The 27,927-nt window shown below is 32.9% G+C and overlaps 2 protein-coding genes across 2 annotated transcripts; both read left to right on the top strand.

Moving 5' to 3' along the window:
* Positions 1-3,108: 3,108 nt before the first annotated feature.
* On the top strand, positions 3,109-3,798 carry LOC138348913 (uncharacterized). The gene is made up of 2 exons (XM_069298511.1): positions 3,109-3,300; positions 3,406-3,798. Exons 1-2 carry the CDS (start codon positions 3,109-3,111, stop codon positions 3,796-3,798), a joined length of 585 nt encoding a protein of 194 aa, XP_069154612.1.
* Positions 3,799-25,682: 21,884 nt separating this feature from the next.
* Positions 25,683-27,497, top strand: LOC138348912 (sporulation-specific protein 15-like). The gene is made up of 2 exons (XM_069298510.1): positions 25,683-26,678; positions 26,898-27,497. The coding sequence occupies exons 1-2, from the start codon at positions 25,683-25,685 to the stop codon at positions 27,495-27,497; spliced, it is 1,596 nt and encodes a 531-aa protein (XP_069154611.1).
* The last annotated feature ends 430 nt before the right edge of the window (positions 27,498-27,927 follow it).

The raw sequence follows: 27,927 nt of genomic DNA, 5'->3' as shown, positions 1-27,927 counted from the left end.
CAGTACCCAGATTTCAAGAGTTGAAGTATTTTGAAACGAGACCCTCGACGGACCGTTGTGCTTATGACGGTCTGTCACACTTGCCGTCGAGGGGAATGAAGAAAGCAGCAGAAGAATTGCACCAAGTATGGGACGACGGAGTCCACGACGGTCCGTCATGACCACGACGGTCCGTCGCGTGGTCCGTCGACCCAGCCGCGTTTTGGCAGATTTCCAGTAATTAGAATCCTTGTTTAATTAGGTTTTTATTTTTTTATAAATAGTTCGAAAAACCTCGTTTTTGAGGTTAGACTCTGGGATATTAAACATTATATTGTGAGACTTTGTGTTTAGAGTGTTTGATTGTTAGAGATTCTTACAAGTGATTTTTGGTGATTAATCAAGAAAATTTTTGGACTTTATTCTTTCTCATTGAAGTAAGTACATGAATTCATGTTTACCATATTTGAATATTGTGTTTATGGCTATGAGGAACTAAACTCCATAACTAGGGTTCTGGGAACCATAGGCAAATAATGAGATAAACCCTAGCTAAAATAACAATTCTAGAATCGTGTCTTGCATGTATTAATAATTCTTTCGCTTAGAAGTCTTTTTAACGGATGATCAACGTTAGAACTCACCTTAATGCTACTTGCCGGACCAAGGAGGTAGATAATAGGAAAAGAATTATTAACATAGATTTAGTGTATACTATCTAATAGGCTAGTATTGATTGGTACGAGGTAATAACTTAGTCAAATATCGAATACGATGCTTAATATGAGGTAAGGATAGGGGTTAGGAAAGCAACACATGTAGCCGGACCAAGGTGCGGAGTGAGATTTTCTAGATGCCGGAACAAGGATTTAGAAATACATAACTTATCACTTTGCATGCAAGATACTAGGAAAGAATTGTTATAGTTAGGATTATCAAGTTATGAACCTGTGGGGAACACGTAAACCCTAGTTACTTTGATTACTTGATTAAAACTCAACATTAAAAGCTGTTAAGTGTCTCTTTCAAGTTCGTTAGTTATTTTTGCTCATTAGAAAATACAAACCCCCCTTTTATGCTTTTACTTTCTAAAGAAGTCATCAACCGAACAATAGTAATAACAAGTTGAAGTTAAGTCTAGACTATTTTCCTCGTGGGAATGATCCCAACCTCACTAGTTGGGTTATTTACTTGACGCGACCGCTTTACTTCTCATTTGAGAAGTAAGTTTGAGCGTATCATAAGGTTACCATCAAGAATAAGTATCCTCTCCAAAGGATAGATGATTTATTCGATCAACTTTAGGGTGCCACCTGTTTTTCAAAAATAGACCTCACATCTGGCTACCATCAGTCAAAAATTAGGAAATGTGACATTCCAAATATAACTTTTAGAACCAGATATGGGCATTGTGAGTTTTTGATCATGTCATTTGGTTTAACTAATGCATTAGCAACGTTCTTGGACCTTATGAACAGATTCTTTAAATTTTATTTGGATATTTTTGTTATCGTCTTCATTGATGATATACTAATCTATTCAAGGAATAAAGAAGATCATACTAGTCACCTCATGATAGTCCTTCATACTTTGAAATATAAAGAGTTATATGACAAGTTCTCCAAGTGTGAGTTTTGGCTTAAGTCTGTAGTATTCTTGGGCTACATACTTTCCGGTGATGGAATTAGAGTGGATACCCAAAAAATAGAAACAATTCAGAGTTGGCCTAGACCCATATTTCCAATTGATATTAGGAGTTTCTTGGGTTTGGATGGATATTATAGAAGGTTTTTTGAAGGGTTTTCATCCATCTCATCTCCTTTGACAAAGCTGACTCAGAAGATTGTTAAGTTTCAGTGGTCTGAAGCTTGTGAGAAGAACTTTCAGGAATTGAAAAAGAGGTTGACTACTGTCCTAGTTTTGACTTATCAGAAAGTACTCAAGGTTTTGTGGTGTATTGTGATGCATCTAGAGTTGGGTTGGGTTAATGCAGAATGACAAGATTATAGCTTATGCCTCCAGGCAGTTGAAAGTTCATGACAAGAATTATCCAACCCATGACTTAGAATTGGCTGCGGTAGTTTTTGCTTTGAATATATGACGACAATACTTTTATGGTATTCATGCCGATATATTCACTGATTATAAGAGCTTATAATTTGTGTTTACCTAGAAAGAGCTCAATATCAGACAGAAGGGGTGGTCGGAACTACTCAAGGATTATGACATGAGTATTCTTTACCACCCAGGTAGGGCTAACGTGGTTGTTGATGATTTAAGCAAGTAATCTATGGGGAGTATCACCTATGTTGAGGAAGAAAAAAGCGAGTTAGCCAAAGATATGCACAAACTTGCATGCCTGGGAGTCAGACATATGGATTCCACAAATAGAGGCATAGTGGTAACAAATGGGGTTGAGTCATCGCTAGTGTCACAGGTGAAAGAAAAACAAGACCAAGACCCCATTTGCTTTATTTGAAGGCAAATGTTCATAAGTAAAGAATATTATATTTTGAAAAAGGAGGATTGGTGTGTTGAAGTATCAACGTAGATTGTGTGTACCAATAGTAGATGAACTCCAAAAGAGGATCATGGAGTAAGCTCACAGATCCAGATATTCCATCCATCCGGGTTCTACAAAGATGTTCCGCAATTTCAGAGAGGCATATTGGTGGCATGGTATGAAGAAGGGTATTGTTGAATTTGTCGCCAAAAAGTCAAAGTTGAACACCGAAGACCTATGGGATGGCTCATAATATAGAACTTCCAAAGTGAAAGTGGGAGGTGATTAATATGGATTTCATCACAGGCTTTCCAAGGTCTCGCAGGCAGCATAGTTCAATTAGGGTGTTTATCGATAGAATGACAAAATCAGCCCACTTTGTGCCGGTAAAGACCGCTCATTAGGTAGAGGATTATGCAAAGTTATACATCCAGGAGGTGGTGAGACTTCGTGGAATCTCAGTTTTGATCATTTCAGATAAAGGTGTGTAATTCACTGCACAATTCTGGAAATCATTGTCAAAAGGTTTGGTGTCAAGGGTGAACTTAAGTACTGCTTTTCATCTATAGACGGATGGGCAAGAAGAGCGCACCATTTAGACATTAGAAGATATATTGAGGGATAACATGATTGATTTAAAGGGGAATTGCGATGATCACGTACCTCTCATTGAGTTCGCTTACAACAACAACAATCAAATGGCTCCGTATGAAGCCCTTTATTGGAGAAGGTACAAATCTCCTATTGAGTGGTTCAAATTTGGTGAAACAGGGTTGATAGGACTAGATCTAGTTCACCAAGATATGGAGAAGGTGAAGGTGATTCTAGAGAGATTGAAAACGGCACATAGTCGTCAAAAATCCTACATAGATGTTGAGAGAAGGTCACTAGAGTTCGAAGTGGATAATTGGCTATAATGGAAGGTTTCACCCACGAAGGGTGTTATGAGGTTTGGTAAGAAGCGGAAACTTAGTCCTTGGTATATTGGACCATATCACATAGCTAAAAAGTTTGGTAATCTAGCTTATGAATTAGAGATGCCACAAGAGTTAGCAGGAAATCATACAGTGTTTCACATCTCTATGATGAAGATATGCATGGGCGATCCTTCGTTGATTGTACCAACCAAAAATGTCGGGATTAAGGATAGTTTATCCGATGAGGAGATACCATTTCATATTTTAGATCACCAAGTTCGCAAGTTGAGAATAAAGGAGGTTGCATCAGTCAAGATCCTTTGGAAGAACCAATTTGTTGAAGAGGCTACTTGGGAAGCTGAAGAGGATATGAAAAGGACATATCCACATCTCTTTTAATCCGGAGAAGGTGCAGATCAAGGTACTAATTCTCTTCTTAGTACTTTATGAACTATGAGTAAGCATGTGGTTACTTGCTTTTGTTGTTGAGTGTTGAACTTGATGTTACTATCCTTAGCTTAGTGAAAAGAATCTCATTCGAGAATGAATGTTCCTAGGGGGAGATATTGTAAGATCTTACAATTTGAAATAGCTAAGAAACTAAAAATATTCGTTTTTGGAAAGAAAGGGGAAAATCTAGAATTTTTTTTCAAGTTAAGAAAGTGAGTTTTTGTCATTTTCAATCGACTATAACTTCTAGCTCGGGATGAGTAAGTATTAGTTCTTAATATGGTTGGAAAGATCTCTCAACCGCCAAGTTCGCACATTTTGAATATCGTATGAGGAAGATATTCCTATCGAAAGTTGGATTGTTGAATTGAGGAAGGTCCAAATCCGAATTTAAGGAAGGGCAAACTAGTCTTTTCACCAATTAATTTCCTATTTCGTTTTTAGGGGTTTATTTGGGTAAAAACAAGTCTTAGTTCAGTTTGAAAAATTAGACTTTACGCTTAGGGCTTGGAGAAGAGAGAAAAGAAGAAAGAAAGGGAGAAAAGTCAAGGAATTCTCCCAGAACGTCAAGATATGTGAGCGGGATTCATCGAAAGTGATTCCTATCAAGGTATGTGAGATATTTTCATGTTGGATTAGTTCACCCACACACCAACTTGTTTCAATTCAGCGATTTTGAGTTGGTTACATGTTAAAAAGTGAAGTCATTGAAGAACAAACTGTCAAATTCTTGTTGGTTGAGTTGTTCATGCCTGGGTTAATTTGATTATATTTCCAGGTATTTTTTCGAGTTAAATCTATTGGATATTGAGGGTACTATCGCACCGCTATTTTGAACCAGCCGAAACAGTTCACAACATAATATGGTTGACAATCTGATTTTTTTGGAAAATTGTTTTGTGTTAGAGTTGTCACCTAAATTTTAAGGATAATATTAGGAAAATCATTTTTTCAAATATGTAAATATAAACTCTGTTTTGATTTACGGTAAGGACTTTGGTTACTCGAGGTGAAGGTATTAAGCATCCCTCAGAGCCTATCTGAAGATAGTCCTTAAACTCAACTTAGGAAAATATAGTAAGGAAAAACTTTTTATTTGTTCGCTTTTAAAATTAATGACAAGTAAATTTTATTATTTTTAAAAAAGAGTAAAATACAAGGCACAACATATGTATGTCTATAAAATTAATAGTAGTATGTTTATTATACGGTAACAAATAAATAAATGTATTAAAATGTATGTCAATGTTTATACGTTGAAAAATACAGAGGTATCTCATATAAATGTAAAAAATAAATGTTGAGTTTAATAGATATGAAAATTTATCGTTTTATTTATATATAGAATTGAGATGTAAAGAAAAATAAAACAAATAAGATAATTATCGGGTGTGAATATATAGTAAAATAATGTATATATTAGAATGTAGAAATTTATAAATTATAAAAATAAAATAAGTATCGTTTGTAAAAGTGAGAGTAGATATGAGAAAAATAATGTGAAAATAATAAGTTATGTATAGAGAAAACTAAAATATATAATTTGTACCTTTTTGCGTATGACATATATATGTATGTATCTTGTATTTTGAACACGTTGACATATCTAAAGTTCTTGAAAATAGCATGTTAAGAAATTAAATGTTTAGTTATATCTAAAAAAAATTAGCAAATATACTTCATAAAGGGGTGATGTCAAAGAATACAAAATGGGCCTGACAATTGGACTTATTCTATAGTCATATTTATTTGTAAAAATAACTTAAATACACAACTATAAGTTTTATATTCTCTAATTTTCCCTTCTTTTTTTAAATATTACATAATTCCTTTTTTTTTTAATTTTAGTATAAGTTTATAGATACATAACATTCTCTCTCCTATAATACACAATTACCCATTTTAATGCCTATTTTTTCTCCATTAAAACACTCAACCTTTTAAATCAGTTTTTGGATTTTGAATTTTCTCCATTAAAACACTCAACCTTTTAATTCAGTTTTTGGATTTTGAATTATTAATTTTAATTAATTTTAATTAAAACACCCAATTTTGAAATTTTGAATTTCAAAATTCAAAATATTTGAAATTTCAAAAATTTGGACAATTTCTCTCCCGTTCAGTTCTTACTCCATCACGTTTTCAGTTCTTCTTTCTCCATAATCGTCTTTCTTCTTCTTAACCCAACATATTTTATTGGTTTCTTCTTTTTCTTCTTAATCCATCATCGTCTTTTTCTTCTTAATTCATCATCGTTTTAACCCAGCATCTTTTTCTTCTTAATCCATCATCAGGTCTTCTTTTCTTCCCTTTTTTGTTTTTGTTAATTGTTATGTTACATCATAGTAATGGATCCGTTATTTAATAGAAGGATATATGATTCCGACGATGAACATTGGAAAGAAAATAGAAAAAAGTCTTTGCATGATCCTGTGAATCTTCAGAAGGATTCAAACAAAGACTCTAGCGAAACATCAAAATCAAAGGTTGTCAAAATACAACAAAAAAAAAAAGAAAAAAGAAGCAGCAAACGTTGTTGTTAGTCCTACATTGTCTCGGGTTAGTATTTTGGTATTTAAAACTGTTGTTGAAATTAGTAAATATTTTAAGGAATCCAATATGTATCAAAAATTCATGAAAATTATTATCATGTATCATGAAGTTCTGAAAATTTGTTATAATGTATCATTCACTAAGTTTAATAACTGAGCCATCAATTGTGCTTGATGATACATATAGAATCAGTGTGTATAGTGTTTAGTCAATGCACTGATACATGTAGTATATATGTATCACATGTTTTTCATGTAGTATGAATTTTCTGAAAAGTGATATCATGTATCAGTAAGGTATTAGTTGTTTAGTTGATGTACTGATACATGTTTTCAAAATTGTTATAATGTATCATTCACTATGTTTAATAAATGCGTCATCAACTTTGCTTAATGATACTAATAGAATCTCCAACAACGATTCCGTCAATTTTGTAACTTTCATACTGCAATTCGTTCACCCAAATTCCGGAATGTCTCATCAAAATTGAAGTATTCATCTTGAAAAATCCACAGTAATAACAATAAAATTACTGTAGTTCAAAATTTAACAGATTGTTCATAAAAAATGTATTCAAACTAGATGATCTAATCTTTGATTTTCAAAATTTGAAAATAATATCCAATTATGTGCTGAATTTATGCTGATTAATGATCTGTTACCGTAAAATAAGCTGTTTTAGTAACAACATTAAATTTACCGTTTTTCTCCATTTTTTTCTCAACAGTTTAAACTTACCATGTATCATTTACCATGTATCACTAGAGTATAAAGTATCACGACACAACAAATTTAAGGAATTTTTTTTAAATACTAAATTTGTCGGGACAGAGTGTAATTATTGAATTACACTATGGGATTCCTTGAATTTTTACTTATTATTTTTTGTTATATATATGAGCCTACTTTCTTATTTGTTTTTTATCCAAAGGGCAAATATCTTAGCCTTTTAAATTTATTTGGGAGTTTTAAATGATAAGTTTTTCTTAACATAAAAATCTAAGTATTGATAAGTATAACTATTAAATATTCTTTTAAAATAACATTTCTTCTTCCTTTGGAATAGTGTTTTCAAGAATTTTTAGACTCGAGCTACTACAATTTTTAAACTCTCAAAATATAGTGGTTAGTTCCCAAAAACTATATTTTTAGATCCTAAAAATGGTGTCGGAAAACTAAGGAAAAGACGGCATTCTTACGCCAAAAAAATCTGCCCAGTTGGGCTGTTAAAATCTATACTTTTTACCTCTCAAAACCTGCATTTTTTGCACCTTTTTACGTTATAATCTGCTCGGCAGAGCAGGTTAAATTTGCATTTTTCACACTAGAAATATCTGCACTGCTGGGCAGTTTAAAGCAACAGATTTTCACCTCTTTAAATCTGCATTTTAAGCTGAAATATTACACCTTAAAGCCCACCAAAGTGTTGTGTATTAGACCAAAAAAAAACCTGCAGTTTTACACTAAAAATCTTCTTAGTAGAGCACATATTTAAAGCAACACTTTCACACTAAAAAAATCTAAAACTTTAAGTTTGAGAATCTGCAATTTTATAACTAAAAACCTGCATTTTAGTCTAAAATAATCTGCACTCCCTCAACTTTAAAGTCTGCACTTCTTTCAACTTTAGAATCTGCATCTGGACTCACAAAGATCTGCACTTTAGACATCGTTCTTAGTTGGTTTGTACAAATCCAAACACAAACAGAAGCAATCAAATATCAAAGTTAAATACTAATAAATAAAATGTTAGTCAAAGCAACAACACGTAAATGTATATAAAGCACATGAAAGTTTGAAGCGAGAAGGAAGTGTTGGGCACAATTGACGTGAAAAAACGCTGCTAGACACGGGCGGTAATGCAGGCGGTCATTTGTTTCTCTGATTGACAGAGATGGAGTTATATCGTAACTCCAAATGCGCTCCCAAGTGTACATGTGAAGTAAAAAAAAAAAGAGGAGGATTGGAAAAAAAATGTCAACAGTTAAGTTACATGAGTATACTAAGTAATCAAGAAGGATCCTCATGCTTAATTCCAATTAAACAAACCAAGATTCAATGATGAGATGGAAGAAAAAATTACGCTAAGTACACTTAATGGAAAAAGTTTGAGAGAACTGAACAGTCCAAATCTTAACTTACAGCTTTGGAGAAACAGAAGTATTCATGTCAAAATAGGCAAATATTATTCATTTTAAAAGAGGAGTAATCGAGAGTTTCTATAAGAAAATGATATCGAAATGTTTCTAGTAGTTGACCTCCCATACCATACATTTCTAATATATGTTCAAACCAAATTAACACACACATACATTCATGTTACCAGGTCACGGAGAGTAACATTGGCTCACTTTGGAAAAAAATGAGAATCAAGTTGAATCACCTAGTCAAAGAAGAGACAAAACTATCTTTTAAATAGGGAGTAGAATATGAATCTGACTTGCTATGACTTTACCATAGTAATCAGCTAATGTTAAACTCTTTTCATAATAGCAGCAATGATTCAGTGCGAGTGAATACGAGGGAGTTTAAATCTTTAATCTTGATTAACACATAAAAGACTTGATGATAAAAGCAACAACTATTCCTTAGTACTGATTCATAGTGTACAATAAAGAAAAATATGGTTGTGTGCAGATCTACCAGTAAGAGAGAAATGCACTTTAGACTTCAAAAATCATTCAAACAACTGACAGAATGCTATTTTGTGATCAAGATAGATATTTTTTCAACCTTATGGATAAAGTGATGTATTCCTAGCTGCATATAAAGATGTGTGTGCCATGTATGTGTATTTTGGTTTATGTTTATTTTATATGGTTAAGCTTGGTAGTCAAACATATATGCAATAACGAACAAGGTGTACGTTCAATCGAATTAATCGCACCAAAATTGGTATAAAACAGAAGATGAGAGGAGCTAGGAACGTTCAAACATTCTTAGGTTCATTTCTGTGAACCAAGACAAAATAAAGGAGGTGAGTGACGATCTTATTTGACAACATCATAGAAAAAGAAAAATACTTCCAGATAAGGTGGAATACAAGCAGAGAAATAAATCAAGATTATACTCGAGTTGGTTCGGCCTGACATCAAGTTAATAAGTAAATGCTTATTTAGCATCCTTGGTTTTATTTGAAGGAGTAAACAAAATTTAGGATCGTAACTCCTCAAACATTAATTCAAATCAGACTTTCGAAATAATGCGGTTACTTATGAAACTTTAACATCAGCATAAACATGAATGATACTTAACAACCGAGAACAACATCAATCAGGCTAAACGACTTATGAAATCATGTTTCAGAACTTGAAAGCATCAACTTTGAACATGCCTTGTGCTTTTCTAAGATGATTCTAACCCAAGTTTAAAATAACGATATGAGCAGCCGCGGATTCCATATTTTACAGACAACAAACTTTGTAACTTTCTAAAAGAATAATTCGAGAGATATTTCTTAAACCGTCCTACATATTCAACTGAGAAAGAAAAAGAAATAGATAGATACGAATCAGCAAAAACTCACTTCTAAGCATAGAAAAGTCCTGAAATCATCTGCCAGAAGCTTTGGTTTGAAACTTAGGCTAACACAAAATTTAAATTGTAAACAATGAAAAATATTGAATCAGAACAAGATGTCAAGAAGTCTAGGTCATGCTGGAAAACAGGGCTCATACCATTATGAAACATTAGCCGATGGATCCACGTAAATGGGAGAAAGAGTAAAATAGAGATTGAGCTCTCCTAGCAGATGGAGAACTACTATCACACTTTATAACTTTTTTTATATTATTTTATTATTATTTCTATTTGTCGTAATTTACATATTATTTTTCATATAAGGCTATGAATTAAATCTCTAATATTTATAGTTCTTTCTAAATGTAATATACTATTTTTAAAATATATATTATTTAATATATACCACTTTCATTTTGAATTAATGATAATTCAATTTTTTAATTTTCTTTGTCAATTTAATATAATTTGATTTTATACTAACTTTTACTAACTTTCACTATAAAGAATGCACAATTTTAAATTGTCTACAATCATTCAAAATATTCGTAATCCACGTTCTCAAAAGAAAAAATATTACACAATGAAATAATAATCGAGCCAAAAAGATGTTCAACATACATTTGAAGGTTTGCAATCACATTTTGTAATTATTCTAGGACAATTGCGTTTTTGGAAAAAAAAGTTCTACATGATGTAATGACTACATGTATTGTAGTTTACAACATGATAATCGAGAATGAATGTAATCTTAATGCATCAATTCAAGATGTTGTAGAGACTCCAATTGCAACGACATAAAAAGGTGGTAGATGAAAATCTTCGATTTGAACAATTTTTAGCAGACATAAAAAAATTACAGAAAAATGCTCATTTTAAACTTCAAAATGTGTTCAAAAGCATTTATGTGAGCAACGTAATAATCTTGAAAGTTGACATTTATTTAATTCTTTTATAATTATATTTCATTAATGATTCGCTTTTATTTGAATGGTTAATTAATTTGTACATTATATAATTTTTTATAATTTATGCTATTTAGAAATTTATAATAAAGTATAATTTTATATTAAAAAAGAATTTGAAAAAAGAATCATATTACATGAATAATTATAAAAGTGATTATTTTAGAAAAAGAGAATGAAGGGATTTATATTATGAAATAAGAAAATAAGAATGAAATAGAAATAATAATATAATATTGACGAGAGAGAAAAAGATTAATTTTTAGAGAGTAAAATAGAGAATTGAGTTGAAATTGGTTATTTGAAAAATTAGAGAACTTTAAATTTGGACAGTTAAATAGAAGAGAGGGTTAGAGATGCCCTAATACACATGTATCAGCTCTCTGTATAACAAATGAATGCAAGCGCTACAAGAGAGAATGAATATATTATACAAGTAATATAGCTTGTATCAGACTATATTTGGTAATACAACTTGTATTCATCAAATACAATTTATATTTGGCATCTCTCTTCTCTCTGTCCTAGATTTTGCTCGCGTCTCTCCTTACTCTACCAATATCACTTGCCTCCCTCCTTTTCATCCCAATATAATTCGTCTCTTCTTTCTTCTTCTTCTTCTTCTTTTTTTTGCTATGAATGTTAAGTACCAAAAATATATCTATATATATTGAATATTAGTTATTTCCAAAACATTTTCTTAAATTAAAAGGTAACTTACACAAATCTCATTATTTTGGGACCTAATTATTTAGATTTACACTATTTGACAATATTACAATCCTTGCCATATTTTGGATCTCAGATATCTTTTTCAAATATGTGCATCCAATTAGTGTGTATAATTAAGGAGTATAATTGAAAGTCATTAATTAAATAGCGTGTCTAATTAAGGTTCTGGAGCCAGCGGGTTCTGAATGACCTCCCTCTCCCGGTAGGTCGAACTTCCTTTTCAGCCCCCTCACTTCGTTCGAGCTGAATTACATTCACCCTCTCACGGATGCGACTGAAATCAATTAAGTAAGGAGAAAATCATGTCTGCAACAACTTTAAAGGAAGCATATTACAACTCCTAAAAAACATCAAAACTATCAAAATCCTTCTCTTTTTTGTTTTGGAGATTTAGCAGAGTATAGACTTCTTAACTCATATTCATGAACTATTTTTCAAATAAATGCATATATTTTGTTATATACATATACATTTAATCAAATATATTAACAAAAAATTAGATACATATAATCTTAATTCAGTAATATATCATATACATCAATAATGTATCCGAAACATTCATAATGTGCAATATATATGTGTGTAAATCTTCAATGATGCATAAATTATCAATACATGCATATATTTATTTAGATATATATACACTTAGTTAGATACATGGATAAAAAATAGATATATATAATATTAACTTTAGAATGTGTCAAATACATTAATAATGTGTTAGATACATCGATAATTTCAATCCGATCCAAAACGTCCCTTTCTCATCTTCTTCCTCATTATGGTTTATCACCATTACCACATAAACGATCTTTCCATTTGCAACAAATTACATATTATCTTCTTCTTTTTTTTCATCAAAGTTGTTGCATTTTTGAATTTTTAAATTTAAGCAACTCAAAATATCGAGAATTGTAGTGGTAATTATCATGTCATAGTCGGAGCAACAATAAATAAACATTCTTCTCATTATTCTTCTCATTTGGAGAATCACTAGCCATGAAAATAAAAACTAAAAGAAAACTCTTAATCAATGGAGTTAACCTTAAATTTCAAGAACCAGAAGATGAAACAAATTGAAATCTATCACAGATGGATGAATTTGAAAATGATTAAATAGACACAAACATCAAATTGTTGTGTTGTTTCAGATTTCAATTTTTAAGGTGTAATGGTGGAATTCGTGGCGAAGAGAAGGAAGAAAGTAAGAAAACGGTGGTGGAATTTGAAGTTGTCGAGAGAGAGGGAGAGAAAAAAATTAATTAACATAAAGCTTGAATTGGGGATGGTTTAATTGTGCAAATAATTCATTCTGAGGGATATGGATATTTGACCATATCTTTAATAATATTGTATAAAATATGAAAAGCACTTATGTGCGCAATTGTTTAAAAGTATATGTGAGGTTTATATATGGTAGTGATGTATATCAAATAAGGTAGTTTTTTTTTAATTAAAATATCAGACTTTTTTCATGTATAACTTACATAAATCTCATAGTGTAATATTCAAAATTGTATCCTATCCCAACTCTTTTTATTTTACATAAAAATTGGTCATCGGGATATATTAATTGTGATACATTATAAAATTTGTATGTTGCACTTAATATGAAATCACACAAAACTTATTTTCTTTCCCACAAATCATGCAGAACTGATTGATATCAATTCATTTCAATCTGTAACAACTTCAATATTCAAAAATCAAATTTTCATCTTCTTCATCAATTTAAAATCATGAATTTCAAATTTGCCATTGTAGATGATTGGAGAGATGGTTCAGATATACTCAGTTGCTCTGATCCTTACAAGAAAGTTAGGGCAATTGTGCAAGCTGTCATGAACTATAAATATCCCCATATTTTGGCCGCGACGAGCAGTGGTTTGGAGGAAGCAATGGGTGGTCTAAATAAATAAGGTAAAGCTATTTGTTAGTGATGACATTTACTGATGAGATCAAGCTTAACCCATTTTCTGTGTGTTGTTGATCATACTATCATGTATTTTGCAGTTTAGCTTTTGTAAATAAATCTTCTTGATTTTTCTTTTGAAATAACATGACAATGAGTTTAACAGGTTGTGTCTTACGCTTGTTTACATGTTTCTGGCATCGGAAGATAATGGCTCTGGATATTACTATATTGTGAAGACTTGTTGATCAATTTCTTTTAGTTATTGTTTACATGTTTATAGTTGTGTGTTATAATGAATATAGAGACCAAATATGATCAAATTGAATTCAGTTAATTCTTGCATTCAAGATAGATATATTACTCATGATACATTATTATGTCTAAAGTATTTAGTAAATCTAAGCATTGCAATCCTACAAATATATTAGAGATGTAAGATTTAAAGTGTTTTGTTTTGTATCGAAATATTACTGTGTTATAAATATTAAGTATTAGATACTTGTAGTGTTAGTTTGTACAAAGGTATCATTGCAAAAGAATGAGTTATTTAGCAGTAATTTGTATAAATATATCATTGAAAAATAATAGGTATTAGTAGAAATTTGTATAAATGTATCATAGCCACTATTGTGTGTCAGTTTACATGTAGCTGAAAAATTACATATCTTGTACAATCAAATTGTATATCTTGCACGAATGAAATCAAATGAAAACTACTTTACTAATAAATTATAGAGCTTGATATATGGCAAAATAATACATTATATATTACTTATGTATAAAAAACCTTTGAATTGAACACGAAACACACTAGTCGAAGTATCAGCAAGATTAGGTTTATGGATCAATATAATAAATATAAATATGATACATTGCAAAAAAATCACTTGTCAAATTATTAGCAACACTAGGATATGTATTAATATTATAATAAATATAAACATGATATGTTACATAGAATCCACTAGTAGAAGTATAAACAACATTAGATTATGTATAAGTATAATAACTATAAATATGATTGAGAAAATGGTCGAATGCCCCCTGTTATTTATAGTTTTGATGATTTGACAAACTTAGGGACCTTGTAAAGGTACCAGGTTTCTTACTTGAGTATTGCAGGTTTCCTACTTGAGTATTGTAGATGAAACAAACCCAGGGACCTAGTAGAGGTACCAGGCTATCATGGTGACGAGCCTGTTGACTGCCAGCTGGAGACGGTACAGAAAGTAGGTGCACACTTCCCGATGGCGTCAGAAAGTGAGACTTCTCCAACCAATGGCAAAGAGTTTAGGGAAAGTGACTTGTCCATATAAAAGGCACTTTCCTAAACATCTTTGGTAGTTTTTACAACTTGATAAAAACTTTTCAAGAACTCTTGCAAAGGCTACTACCAAGCAAAGGCAGAATCATTCCAAGAACAGCAGAAATCTCTGGAGCTTTTAGTGTAGCTGTTTAGGAATATATTATCTTGGTCTTACATTGTAAACTATTCCTGAAACTATGAAGGAATCAGTGGGTAGTGTTGAAATTCTAAGTTGTCTAGGTGGGATAGCTTAGTGGGTAGATTCATTTCTACTTAGGCTTGTTAAGCAATAGAGACTATTGCTTAAACGTGAGATCAAAAACTTTTTCTCACATTTGTTGTAATCGTGTTTCACTTTTGCTTGTGAAGATTAGTGAAAACGATTGAAAATCCCGTGAGATAGGTCGTGGTTTACTCCCTTAAGCAAGGAGGTTTCCACATAAAATCGTTGTGTTGTTTAAACTGCATTTACTTTCTGTTCATACTTGTTAGTGTGTCAAGGGACCTGGTCCATTGACTGATAAGTGAAGGCATTTATTCTATCACCCCCTCAACATATATCTGAATTTCCAAGTACACACTTAAAACTTCACGGGAGTCATATCCCCCCCTCCCCCGTACTATTTAAAACTAAAATAATTACTTCCCTGAATACATAGCTAGTATAGTGAGTGTATTTCACCCCCTTTGGGAGAGTGAGCATCTAAATATATCATTAAAATTTTATTTTTAAAATCCCTTTTCAATAAATATGTGAATTTTCAGTTATTTATTTTTCTTACTTGTGTTCTTTCTTCTCCATCAATATAAACAAATCTCTCAATCTTTCACCACCTCTACATCTTGTTGCCACCACCACCTTCACCGGATTCACTATTTTTTATTCTAAACAAATTTTCAAACTCATAAAAACTCCTGCAAAATCAATTTACCTAATTATAATATATATATATATATATATATATATATATATATATATATATATATATATATATATATATATATATATATATATATATATATATATATCACCCCAAGATACTTTGGGTCTAATTTGAGAAAAATCAAATCTCAATCAAACAACTATATCTAAAAAATTGTCGCTATTAATCTTGTTAATCTATCAATTGTCGTAGAATCGGTCTCTTCCTCTTTGAAATTATCGTCGCATGGATGATGATGTAGAAGACATCGTATGCTCCTCCTCTCATCTTCCTTAATAGGAATGCTTATCTTCGATGACCACCATTAATGACAATATTCCATCATATTTGTCTTTTTCTCCCCCCCCCCAACTTTTTTTTAAAATTTAATTTTCAGTTTTCAAATGAGCAAAACCTGAATATCTCTGAACGAGCTCTGAGATCATTATTTACATTTCCTCCTTAAAGACCCAATAATGGACTTATGGTGTTCCAGTGATGGTGAAAATATTTTGGGAGTTTGAAGGGATGGGTAAGAATATTCTATCATCTCAGATAGAGGTCCTCAGTTTACCTCTAATTTTTGCAAGTCATTTCAGAGGGGTCTTGGTAATCAAGTTAATGTTAGCACAACATTTCATCCGCAAACGAATGGATAGGCAGAGTGTACCATTCAAACCCTACAGGATATGTTGAGATCTTGTGTGATCGATTTCAAGGGTAGTTAGGATAATCACCTTCCTCTTATTGAGTTCGCCTACAACAGTAGCTACCATTCCAGCATTCAGATGGCCCCTTATGAGGCACTGTAGGGTGTAGATGTAGACCTCCTGTTGATTGGTTTGAAGTAGGTGAAACAACTTTTATTGGGACAGATTCAGTCCTTTATGATATGGAAAAAGTGTAACTCATTAGAGATAGACTTAAGACAGCCCATAGTCATCAGAAATCTTAGCAGATGTAAGGAGAAGGGAACTAGAGTTCCAATTTGATGATTGGGTTTTCCTGAAAGTGTCACCTATGAAGGGGGTGATGAGATTTGGCAAGAAACGAAATCTCAGTCCGAGATATGTAGACCCTTAAAAGATCTTAAAAAGGATTGGCAGTGGCGGATCCAGGATTTAAAGGTTGTGGGTGCTCACTTCCTTTAACATAAACTTGTTAGCAATCACAAACTAATTAAGAATAGGAAAAGTCAAAACAAGTAAGAATAGGAAAAGTCAAAACAAATACAAAATTGGGAGTTAAATAAGCCCTTAACTAGAAAAAGGAAAAATAAAAATAAAAAAAAGTCGTAAAATTCGTTGGAATTAATTTTTTTTTAAAAAGAGTTAAATAAGCCCTAAATTAGAAAAAAGATTTTAAAAAAAAAACAGGTGGAAAATTTGGAAAAATTTTAAAAAAAGAAATGCTATTGGCAGGATTAGAACTCTCGCCTATGGCTTCGCGCGCCTCTTATTGCAGAGGTTTAAACTAGCTCACCCATAGCTGCTTTTGTTCTATGGGTGCTCATTTAAATTATAATAGCATATGTATCATATTTTCTATATATATATATATATATATATATATATATATATATATATACAAAAAATTTCAGAAATCAAACGGGTGCTCGAGCACCCGCGTCTGGCTTACTGGGTCCACCCCTGAGGATTGGCAAGGTGGAATATGAGTTAGAGTTGCTAGCAGGAGTGTATCCGATCTTCCACATCTCACTTTTGAAGATGTATGTGGGTGATCCAGCCTCTATAGTGCCATTAGAGAGTGTGGCTGTGAAATATAGACTTTCTTATGCGAATGTACCAGTTGAAGTTCTTGACCGTCAGGTTAGAAGGTTGAGGAACAAAGAAGTCGCATCAGTCAAGGTTTTGTGGAGGATTCAGTCCATAGAGGAAACTACTTGGGAAGCAGAAGCAGTCATGAAAGTCAAGTATCCTCACTTCTTTCCTTTCGATTCTACTCCAGCTTGAGGTAATAGTTCCTCTTTAGATTTTTAGTCATTCATGCGTAAATTCAGCCTTAGAATCATGTTCCCATATATTGTACTTACATGTTCAGCGTAATTGCATGTTCTTGGAACTTAATCCAATCAGAAACTTAGTTCCAGCGTTTAGTGGTAGGGATTGCAGCTCTCTCCCCCTATTTCAGCTAGTATAGTCTTCATTCGAGGACGAATGTTTCTAAGGGGGAGATCATGTAACAACCCGCATCTAAAATAGACCAGAAAACAACTTTTCAGATGTTGCAGGTGCAATCGACGGATCATAGTCTGATCTATGGCCCGTACTGCAGGTCCATAGATTGCCACTACAGCCCCTCCCAAACTGAATTTAGAAAAATCGGCTATGTCTCAACCCACAGACAGACCTATGTCCGTAGTCTGTGTTCGTGGATCAAGACCTCATTTACCCAACATCTGACATGAACCATAATTGACCTGTACGGTCCGTAGGTGAAAATTTGCAGTCAGTTAGGAGATAAATGTTGTTGGATCAACTTCAAATGATCATAACTCTTAGCATAAAATGAACTATGTGTCATATGACCTATGAAATGATAGATTGTTGAATTAGGTTTCCATATCCATCGAGTTTAATAAAATCAGACCTCTGAGTGAAAAGTTATGTCCATTTTAGTAAAGGCCTGTTAAGCATACCCAAACGACGGACCGTCGATTGAACTACGGACCGTCAATCCAGGTCGTCTTTTGGTCCAACAACAAAATTTCCAGGGGTCTTTTGGTCTTTTCCTACTTCGTTTAAACCCTAAGATATGTCATTTAAGCCCTAGATCATCATATTTTAGTTAGTTTAAGCCTAGAAATATAACAAGAACTTACCTAAGTCAAAATCATAAATCAAAACTTAGAAAATTAGATGCAAGAAAGGAAAAAAAGGTCAATAACCCTAGTTCAAGAACACATCAAGGTTCCATTAGTTCCAGTCCTGAAATCTAAATATTTCTCAGTGGATTTCATCACCAGGCATGTGAGATTTCCCTAGTGGGTTCCTTTCACCCATTAGATCCCTAGTTTCCAGTCAATTCTTGATTTTCTTATCATGATTAAACCTAGGGTTTCTAAAATTACATCAGAACACACAAATTAGTTAAATATATATTCCAAATCAGATTGTAAAGTTATTATTCTATTTATCGCATGAATTTCAGAATCCTAGTTATGTATTTCTTTAGTTCTTGAATTACATATGTTAGGTTAGATATTTCAGTTACTTCTGATATGCATGCCTTAGTTATTAATGCATAATTATCCAATAAATTGTGCATTCTTCATTTGCATTTTTGGTTATGAGCTATCCAGTATTTACAAAAATCCAGTCACAATGTCTTAATCACTTTATTCATTGGGAGTAGCATAATACTGAGTTGGAGTAGGGTTTAGTGTACCCAATTAGTCCCAGATTTACTAGTCCAGTAGGTTGTAAGTCCCCTCTGTGGGCATCAATTTAGTGATCACACCAGCATGCCTTTATACCTCGGGCAGGGTATATTGGTTCCTCTCGATGGGTCGTATGCATCAGACTCAACATTTAGCTCATGTGATTTTATTATCGGTTATTAGTAGCTCCACAGTTTAGTCAGACTCTATTACATTGACCATATTTACAGTTCAATTAGTATTCAATTTCTGCATATTATAAGTTTGGTCATTGCAACCAGTTAGCTCAGAATTTAGTACATCATGTTCATAATATATACTTGGTTTTGTGCTTGTTCAGTTATGTTTTATTTCAGCTTTACTCTATCCTACATGCTCAGTACTTTTCAAGTACTGACGCATACGTGCTCTACATCTTCTCATGATGTAGGTTCAGGTTCTCAGCATGCAGATCACGCTTAGAGCGATTCCAATGTCCAGTTCAACAGAATCATTGGTGAGTCCTCATTCTCCAAAGACAAGAATCATGAGTTCCTTTCAGTCATTTAGTTTCAGTTTTTGCTAGACTTAGTGGGGGGCTTGTCTAAGCATTTCCAATTAGTTTGAGGCTTATATCATACATAGTCAGTTTCAACTTAGTATTGAGTTAATAACTTATTTGTATTAAACTCATCAGTTTTCATATATCTCAGTTTTAGCATATGGGTATTCCCCATATTTTCATTTTACATTATGATTTTAGCTTCTTCATCAATTTAATTTCTTTAGTATGCTCATAATCATGCTAGCAGGGTTAGCTTGGGATCACTTGTGGTCCTATGTCTCGTGTCGCGTCTCGGGGGTATCTCGGGGCGTGACAAGAATCATTGGGAGGTGTTAATATACCTTAGAAGGACTTAAAAGGTCTAAACAATGAAAACTTAGTTGAAAACGCCGATCCGGGTGCATTCGGGTGAGGCCTCAATTGACTAATGCCAATTCCCGGTTCACTGGTGGCGCCCGCACCATGTCCCAATGACTGAGGCCATTTTTTGGCGCACTGCAAGCGCGACGCGCCTGGCCTACCCAGATGTGTATGACTGGTTTTTAACTCGTTTTTCAATCTCCAAACCTCCCTAGTTCTTTCACAAAACACTTAGGACTATTGGTACCCTCAATACCCACTGAATTTACTAAAGAACAACTCATAGAAACAAGAATCAACCAACAATAGTCAGCCAACAATTTAATCAATAAGAATGCGATATTTTTCTTCAAGAACTTCAAGTTTTAACATGGAATCAACTCATAGATTTGTTGAATTGAAACAAATTGGTGTGTGGGTGAACTAACGCAACACAAAAGATCTCACATACCTTAATAAGGATCACCACCGATAAATTTCACTCGCAAATCCTTGGCGTTCTTGGCGAAATTTTGATCTTTTTCCCTTCTCTTTCTTCTCTGCTTTTTTCTCCCAAGCCCTAAGCGTGAATTGATTTTCCAAAACTTACTTAAGGCTTATTTTTACCCCAATTAAACCATTAAAACTAGTTAGAAAATAATTGGTGAAAAGACTAGTTTGCCCTTACTTGTATCCGAAATCGAACTTTTCTCACTTCGACAATCCAATTTTCGATAGGCATATCTCCCTCATACCATATCAAAAATGCACAAACTTGGCGGAGCTGAAAATATCTCTTCAGAGGATTCGCAACCATATCAAGAACTACCTCTAACTCTTCCTAAGCTAAAAGTTATGTTCATTTGAAAATGACCAAAACTCATTTCTTGAACTTGAAAGAATTTCCAAATTTTTTCCTTTCTTTACAAAAGTGATTATTTTTAGTTTCTTAGCTTATTCCTACCTATTTCATGCTACGAGATGTTACACATATATTGTAAATATAACCTTGGATAGAGAAGGGTGTTGAAACGACGACATTATACATTAAATTATGAATCAAAATCAACTAGATATATTGAAAATATGAATCTTGGGTAGAGAAGAGTATTTAGTAACATGTTCTATTTTCTCTCTTTTTTTGTGGAATCTTTCTCAATGGGTAATTTAGAACTTGCAATGCATCTTTCATCTTTTCGAATCACAAACGCGAGGATGAGATCTTTTATTTTTGAAACTTATTGGGTAAGACCAATATTAAATGATGGACCACAACCCATATGAAAATTTACGTTGCCATATGACAACAATGGGTTCATCTCTTTTCTTCCATTTCTTTTGCTTCGTGTTGTTCGATAATGCTTTCTGAAGAGCGTCCGTACATACCTATCATCTATATATATTAGAAATTTATAGATGAAAAAACTAAAAAGAATTTTTAAAAAAACGATAATTGATTAACTGAAATGAAAAAAATGAATGAACAAGGAGATGAAGAAGAACTACCTCTTCAATAACTTGCAATTGATAAATTGGAAAAGAGAAAAAAAACATTTGAAAAAAATATTCCGAGGGTGATTATTTAGAGTGATGTATCGAGAAAGCGAGAGAAATTGAATAAAAGGGGATTCTTTTGTAATTTTTTTAAATGTTAAAGAATAATAAAAATATGATAAAAAGGATGCGTAATTTGGTAATTTATCATTTTTCATTTGGAACCAGAAGTTGGGCTTATTCTAAGTTTGTTTCGTCTATAATTATCATTTTTTTAGTTGTAAAATCTACTGCATTGTTTTGTATTATATTAATATTAATATTTTTTCCTGTAGAAAATGATCCAACAGGACAAATCATCACAAATATTAAAATATTATATCTGCAATTCTAGCTAGTTATCTTACAGGGATAACACAAGTATCCCCTCAACGTATGCCCAAAATCTTAGAAACACACTTATACTATACAAAGATCCTATTACCCCCTTGAACTTATTTTATTAATAATATTCTATCCTTTTTCGATTTACGTGGCACTATCTAGTGGGCCAACACTGGTTGATTTTTTCTTTCAAACTAGTGTCACGTAGGCCTAAAAGGGGTAGAGAATTACTTATAAAATAAGTTCAAAGGGTAATAGGACCTTAGTATAATATAAGTGTGTCTCTGGAATTTCGGACATAAATTGAGGGGATACTTGTGCAATTTCCCTATCTTATATAATGAGACTTATATTTCACTTATAGTAGTAGTAAGTAGAAATGTTAGATCGAAAGAAGTTTGGCAAATATAGTAAGTAAAGTTCATAGAAAAAAATAAAAGTTATTATAGAAGTCTTGATCATTTCTCGTGGAGAAACAGATGTTTAATAAGTTTCAACTATAATATTAATTTACTTCTTATTTATTTATATTTGCAATTTTATCTATCAAATAGCAATTATTAAATAAAATATTTTTAAAAATCAAATGAAAGCTTTCCGTAACTATTCTTGAACTACCTCTTTAAAACAATTAGAGGGAGCGCTGGGTGGGAATTCGAGGTTTATGATGAATTCACTAGTTTTTTCGTAGATCTTGTATTTATATTAGAAAATTAAATAAATATATATGTATATTAACTTACGAACCCCTAATAAAATTGATTAATAGTTCAGTAATTAGGAAACAACGAAGAAAATTGATCAATAGCTCAGTGGTTAGGAAATGATGAAGAAAACAATTTTCACACCAATGTCTTGAATTCAAATCTCATTATCAACTAAACTTTCATTTAAAGGAAGCATATTTTGTAATATTTTTTTCTGTTTTCCTAAAATTTAGAACCCAAACTCTTCCTTCTACCTCTATGTATAAATCTGTTGAATTTTTTTCATTTCAATCAAATTCAACTTCATAAAAAGAAAGAAAAAAAAAAAGTCATTTATATTTCTCTTTCACGTTGTTTTCCATAAGAATATTTTGACGACTTGTTGTTTCTTTGCAAGATAAAAATAATTCATATTTCTCTTTTTTACCCTTTTTGGATATAACGAAGACGTTGTCGGGAAATGAATATTCAAGAAATCCTTTCTTTGCAAATGTGTTGCTTGTGTTTTAGTTCATTAGATTCACTTTTCTCTTGAGAAGTTTTCACCAAAAGCACACTCATTCGTTTCTGTTCCTCGGTTCAGAAGAGTGTTAAGGTATCCAAAATGTAATCACTTTTATTTTTTTTCCTTTGTTTTTGAGTAAAACTATATTGAAAGCTTTGATGTGCAATTTTTTTTTGGTATAGGAAGTGGAGTCGATTGTTTTTGAGAATTGATTTAGGTGAATTTTGATATTTAACTTTTTGTATCTGTGAATTTTTTTCTTATCTATTTTTTTGTGGAAGGTGAACTTGTCTGTGAAGATTTAGGCTTACTTCTACATGAATGGTTTAGATGCATAATTTTAATTTTTTTACATCGTCATGTAAATCAAGTAGGCGTTTAAAGCTTTGAAATTGAGCAGAACTGACAGAGGGAGCATAACTAAACTTTATAGAGAGAGTCGATGTGCACTTGATTGTGATAGAGGACCCTAAGCGATGGAGGTTTTATCAACTAAAACACTTCCTACTCAGAGCTCCCACTCTTTTCTTTCTTTTATTTTTCGGAAAAAGGCCTAAAATATATTTGAAATATTGAAAATGGTACAAAATTATCCTACATCCACGTATTGGCTTCAAAATACCCTTTTCATCCACCTATTGGCTCCAAAATACCCTTGCCATCCACCTTTAGGTTTAAATTTGACCCATAGGTGGATGAAAATGGCATTTTGGAGCCAATAGGTGGATGAAGGGTAATTTTGTACCATTTTCAATACTTTAAGGGTATTTTAGGCCTTTTCCGTTTACTTTTTAATTCTTTTCTCAAATTTTGTATTTCTTAGTTCTTTTCTATTTGAGAGTTCTTATAATAATATATTTCTGACTATTTAATTTCTCTCAACAAGATCTCCTCTAAATAAAAAATACATAAAAAATGAAATTTAAACTTATGCGACCAATAAAGAAAATTGACTCCTTATATGATAATGATAAAAGTAGGTGAAATAGAATTACAAAAAATATTACTTTCATGATCACTATTGTACATAAAATTATGATGGATTGCTAATTAAGTTTGATAAATATGCTTTCATCTTAATTAATCCAATTTTTTTAGCTTAATACTACTAGAATTAGGACCATTGGCATAGTGATAGCTGACTAGCCTTGTGAGTTTATATCCCACCATCGACCTCACTTTCAGTTACTCAATCGACACATCCATCAAAGAATGCCTTTGCTCGTGTGGTTTCACTTTTTTGTTATTTTATATCTGCACCCGTTATGGTATTTCGATTGGATTATTCGCATTTTATCTTGAGTCTCATATCACTAATTACCGTTAATTAATTCAATAGTTCCAAAATTGCTAGTGGATTAGTTGGACTTTTATCTTCGTCTTTGATCCAATGGCTAAGCCTAATACACTAATGAACCATGACTCAGATGCACATGTTCCACAAGTATGTGGACCCCATACAAGCGATATAGACCATACCTAGAGACGTGTCATAGAGCTTGTAGGATACATTATTGTTATTTGTAATTTTGATGATTTGACAAACTTAGGGACCTCATAAAGGTACCGGATTTTTTACTTGAGTATTGCAGGTTTCTTATTTGAGTATTGCAGATGAAACAAACCCAGGGACCTAGTAGAGATACCAGACTCTCATGATGACGAGCCAGTAGATTGCTAGTTGGAGATGGTATAGAAAGTAGGTGCACACTTCCGATGACGTCAGAAAGTGTGACTTTTCCAACCAATGGCAAATAAGTTTAGGAAAGTGACTTGTCTATACAAAAGACACTTTCCTAAACATTTTTAGTAGTTTTTTGCAACTTGATAAAAACTTTTCAAAAATTCTTGCACAGGCTACTACAAAGAAAAGGCAGAATTATTCCAAGAACAACATCAATCTCTGGAGCTTTTCGTCTAGTTGTTTAGGAATACATTCTCTTGTTCTTAAACTGTAAACCATTCCTGAATCTATAAAGGAATTGGTGTGTTGTGTTAGAAGTCTAGGTTGTCCAGGTGGGATAGCTTAGTGGGTAGATTGTCTTCTACTTAGGCTTGTTAAGCAATAGAAGACTATTGCTTAACTGTAAGATTGATAACTCTTTCTTACATTTGGTGTAATCATGTTTTACTTTTGCTTTTGAAGATTAGTAAAAACGATTGAAAATTCTGTGAGACAGGTCGTGGTTTTACTCCCTTAAGCAAGGAGGTTTCCACGTAAAATCATTGTGTTGATTTTACTGCATTTAACTTTCTGTTTTATTCAGTAGTGTAGTAAGGGACCTGGACCATTACTTGTTAAGTGAAGGCATATATTCTATCAAGTGGTATCAGAGCAGGCACTATCTATTTGGTTAACACCAAGGAAGTGATATTTGCTCTAGAATGGCAGCTCCACTTAACCTCGAAGAAGGTCAGTCGTCATACAGAACTTCTCGTTTCAATGGACATTTCTATAGCTGGTGGAAAGTTAGAATGCACGATTACCTCAAGGCTGAAGATAGTGAGTTATGAGATATTGTACTGGATGGACCATTTGTTCCAACTATGGAAGAAAAGGATGGAGAGAAGACTGTTCTTGTTCCAAAGCCTAGGCAGAAATATGACGAAGCTGAAAGGAAAAAGATTGAAAAAGGGTTCAAAGCTAAAGCTCTTATTATTTGTGGGATAGGACCTGATGAGTACAACAGAGTGTCAGCCTGTGAGTATGCTAAGGAAATTTGGGACTGCTTGAAGACTGCACATGAAAGAACTGAACAAGTCAAAGAATCTAAGATTGACATGCTTACCTCACGGTATGAGAACTTCAAAATGAAGGAAGGAGAAACAATACATGACATGTTCACCAAGTTGTCTTCCATTACAAATGAGCTGCGAAGTCTGGGTGAACCTATAAGCATGACCAAACAAGTCAGAAAAGTGCTTCGAATCCTTCCAAAGTCTTGGGAGAGCAAGGTTGATGCCATTACAGAAGCCAAGGATTTGAAGGTGCTGACCATGGATGCTTTGATTGGTAATCTGAAGACACATGAGATGAATCGAAACTACGATTTGTCAAAGAAGAAAGCCAAGAAAGACAAGTCATTGATGCTGAAGTATAAATCAGATGAAGATTCCAGTGATGATGATATGGCATATCTCATCAGTAGATTTCAAAAAATTGTAAGGAAAAACAAAGTTTATAAAAGAGGAACAAATGGTACTCGAAATGCTGCTCGAAGTGATACTTGCTACAAGTGTGGAAAATCTGGGTACTTCATCAGAGAGTGTCCTTTGCTCAAGAATGAAAACAACGAACATAAAAAACACAGGAGTTACAAAGAAAATAGAAGGGACCTGGTACTTGGCAACAGAGATCGAAAATCTACTGCTGATATGGTTGTCAAAAAGGCTCTTGCTGCATGGGGGGATTCTTCAAGTGATTCAGAAGAGCCTGATGAGCCAAAAGATGTGTCCATGGTTGCTGTGCATGAGGAGGAAACTGTCTTCAATGAAATGTTTGCTCTCATGGCTCACACAGAAAATGAAGAAGAGGACAATCAGGTAACCCTTCTAGATATGAAAAATGACTTGGATAAATATTCTCTTAAAAAATTGAGAACTTTGGCAAAAGTCATGATTGATTCTGTGATAGAGTTAACATCTGAAAGAGACACCATGAATGCTGAACTTGACAGTTTAACTGAAAACAAAGTTAAACTTGAAGAGAAAATGTCAAGAATGGTGTATCTAGAGTCAAATAACTCTGAACTTAAGAACCAGTTCAATCAGATTACTGAAGAATCTGAAAAGCTGAATGGAATGTCAAATAGTTTGCAAGCTGAATTTCAAGAAAAATTGAAAAACTCTGAGAAAAACCTTGGTCTGTCACTTGAAAAGAGTAACAAATTAGAACAGGATATTGTGGAACTTAAGGAAGAACTTGAAAAATCACTTAAGTGGACCAAATCCTCAAAGTTACTATCAAATGCAACAAATCAGAGTAATTTCAATAAGAAAGGACTAGGAAGTCTGCACATAAGTCCTTATAATCCTCACATTAAGTATGTGTTTGTGTCTGACAATCTATTGTGTCTTCATTGTGGTAAGAATGGACATTTGAAGGATGAGTGTGCTAGCTGGAGAAAATCATGTGAAAGGTTCTCTAATTATGATGAAAGGCAAAATGTACCAAAAGAGGGACCTGGTCCTCCAAAGCATGTTTCAACTCACAGATTTTCAAAGAAAAAATATGTCCCTGCTCTCATGTCCTTTGTTAGAAAGCTTCAAAATCTACCATATTGGACCAAATACAATCTAATCACTCCTTTGTCTGCCTACTGGGAACTCAAGTTGAAATGGGTTCCCAAGCTTAACAAGTGATTTTTGGTGCAGGTGAATGAGAGGAGCAACAGTCAATGTTGGTATATGGATAGTGGTTGTTCTAAGCATATGACATGTGATGTAAAGAACTTTCTCTCACTCAAGACCCTCCAAGGAGGAGGTGTCTCATTTGGTGATGGTAAGAAGGGGTACATTTTGGGAGTTGGCAAAGTAGGAAGATCTCTTGAAGATTAAATTGACAATGTTTACTATGTGGATGGGTTGAAGTACAGCTTGCTGAGTGTGTCACAAATCTGTGACAAATGAAATGAGGTCAAATTCACTTCTGAGAAATGCACTGTGGTGAGTCTAACTACAAACAAGGTAATTCTCACTGCACACAGAAGTAAAAATATGTATGTGGCAAACTTAGAAACGTCTCATGGAGATGACCTAACATGTCTTAGTGCTCAGAATGAGAATGCTGATC

The sequence above is a fragment of the Solanum lycopersicum genome, chromosome 5 (assembly GCF_036512215.1).
Source record: "Solanum lycopersicum chromosome 5, SLM_r2.1".
NCBI classification, from domain to species: domain Eukaryota; kingdom Viridiplantae; phylum Streptophyta; class Magnoliopsida; order Solanales; family Solanaceae; genus Solanum; species Solanum lycopersicum.
This window is presented reverse-complemented; position numbering and strand designations above follow the sequence as displayed.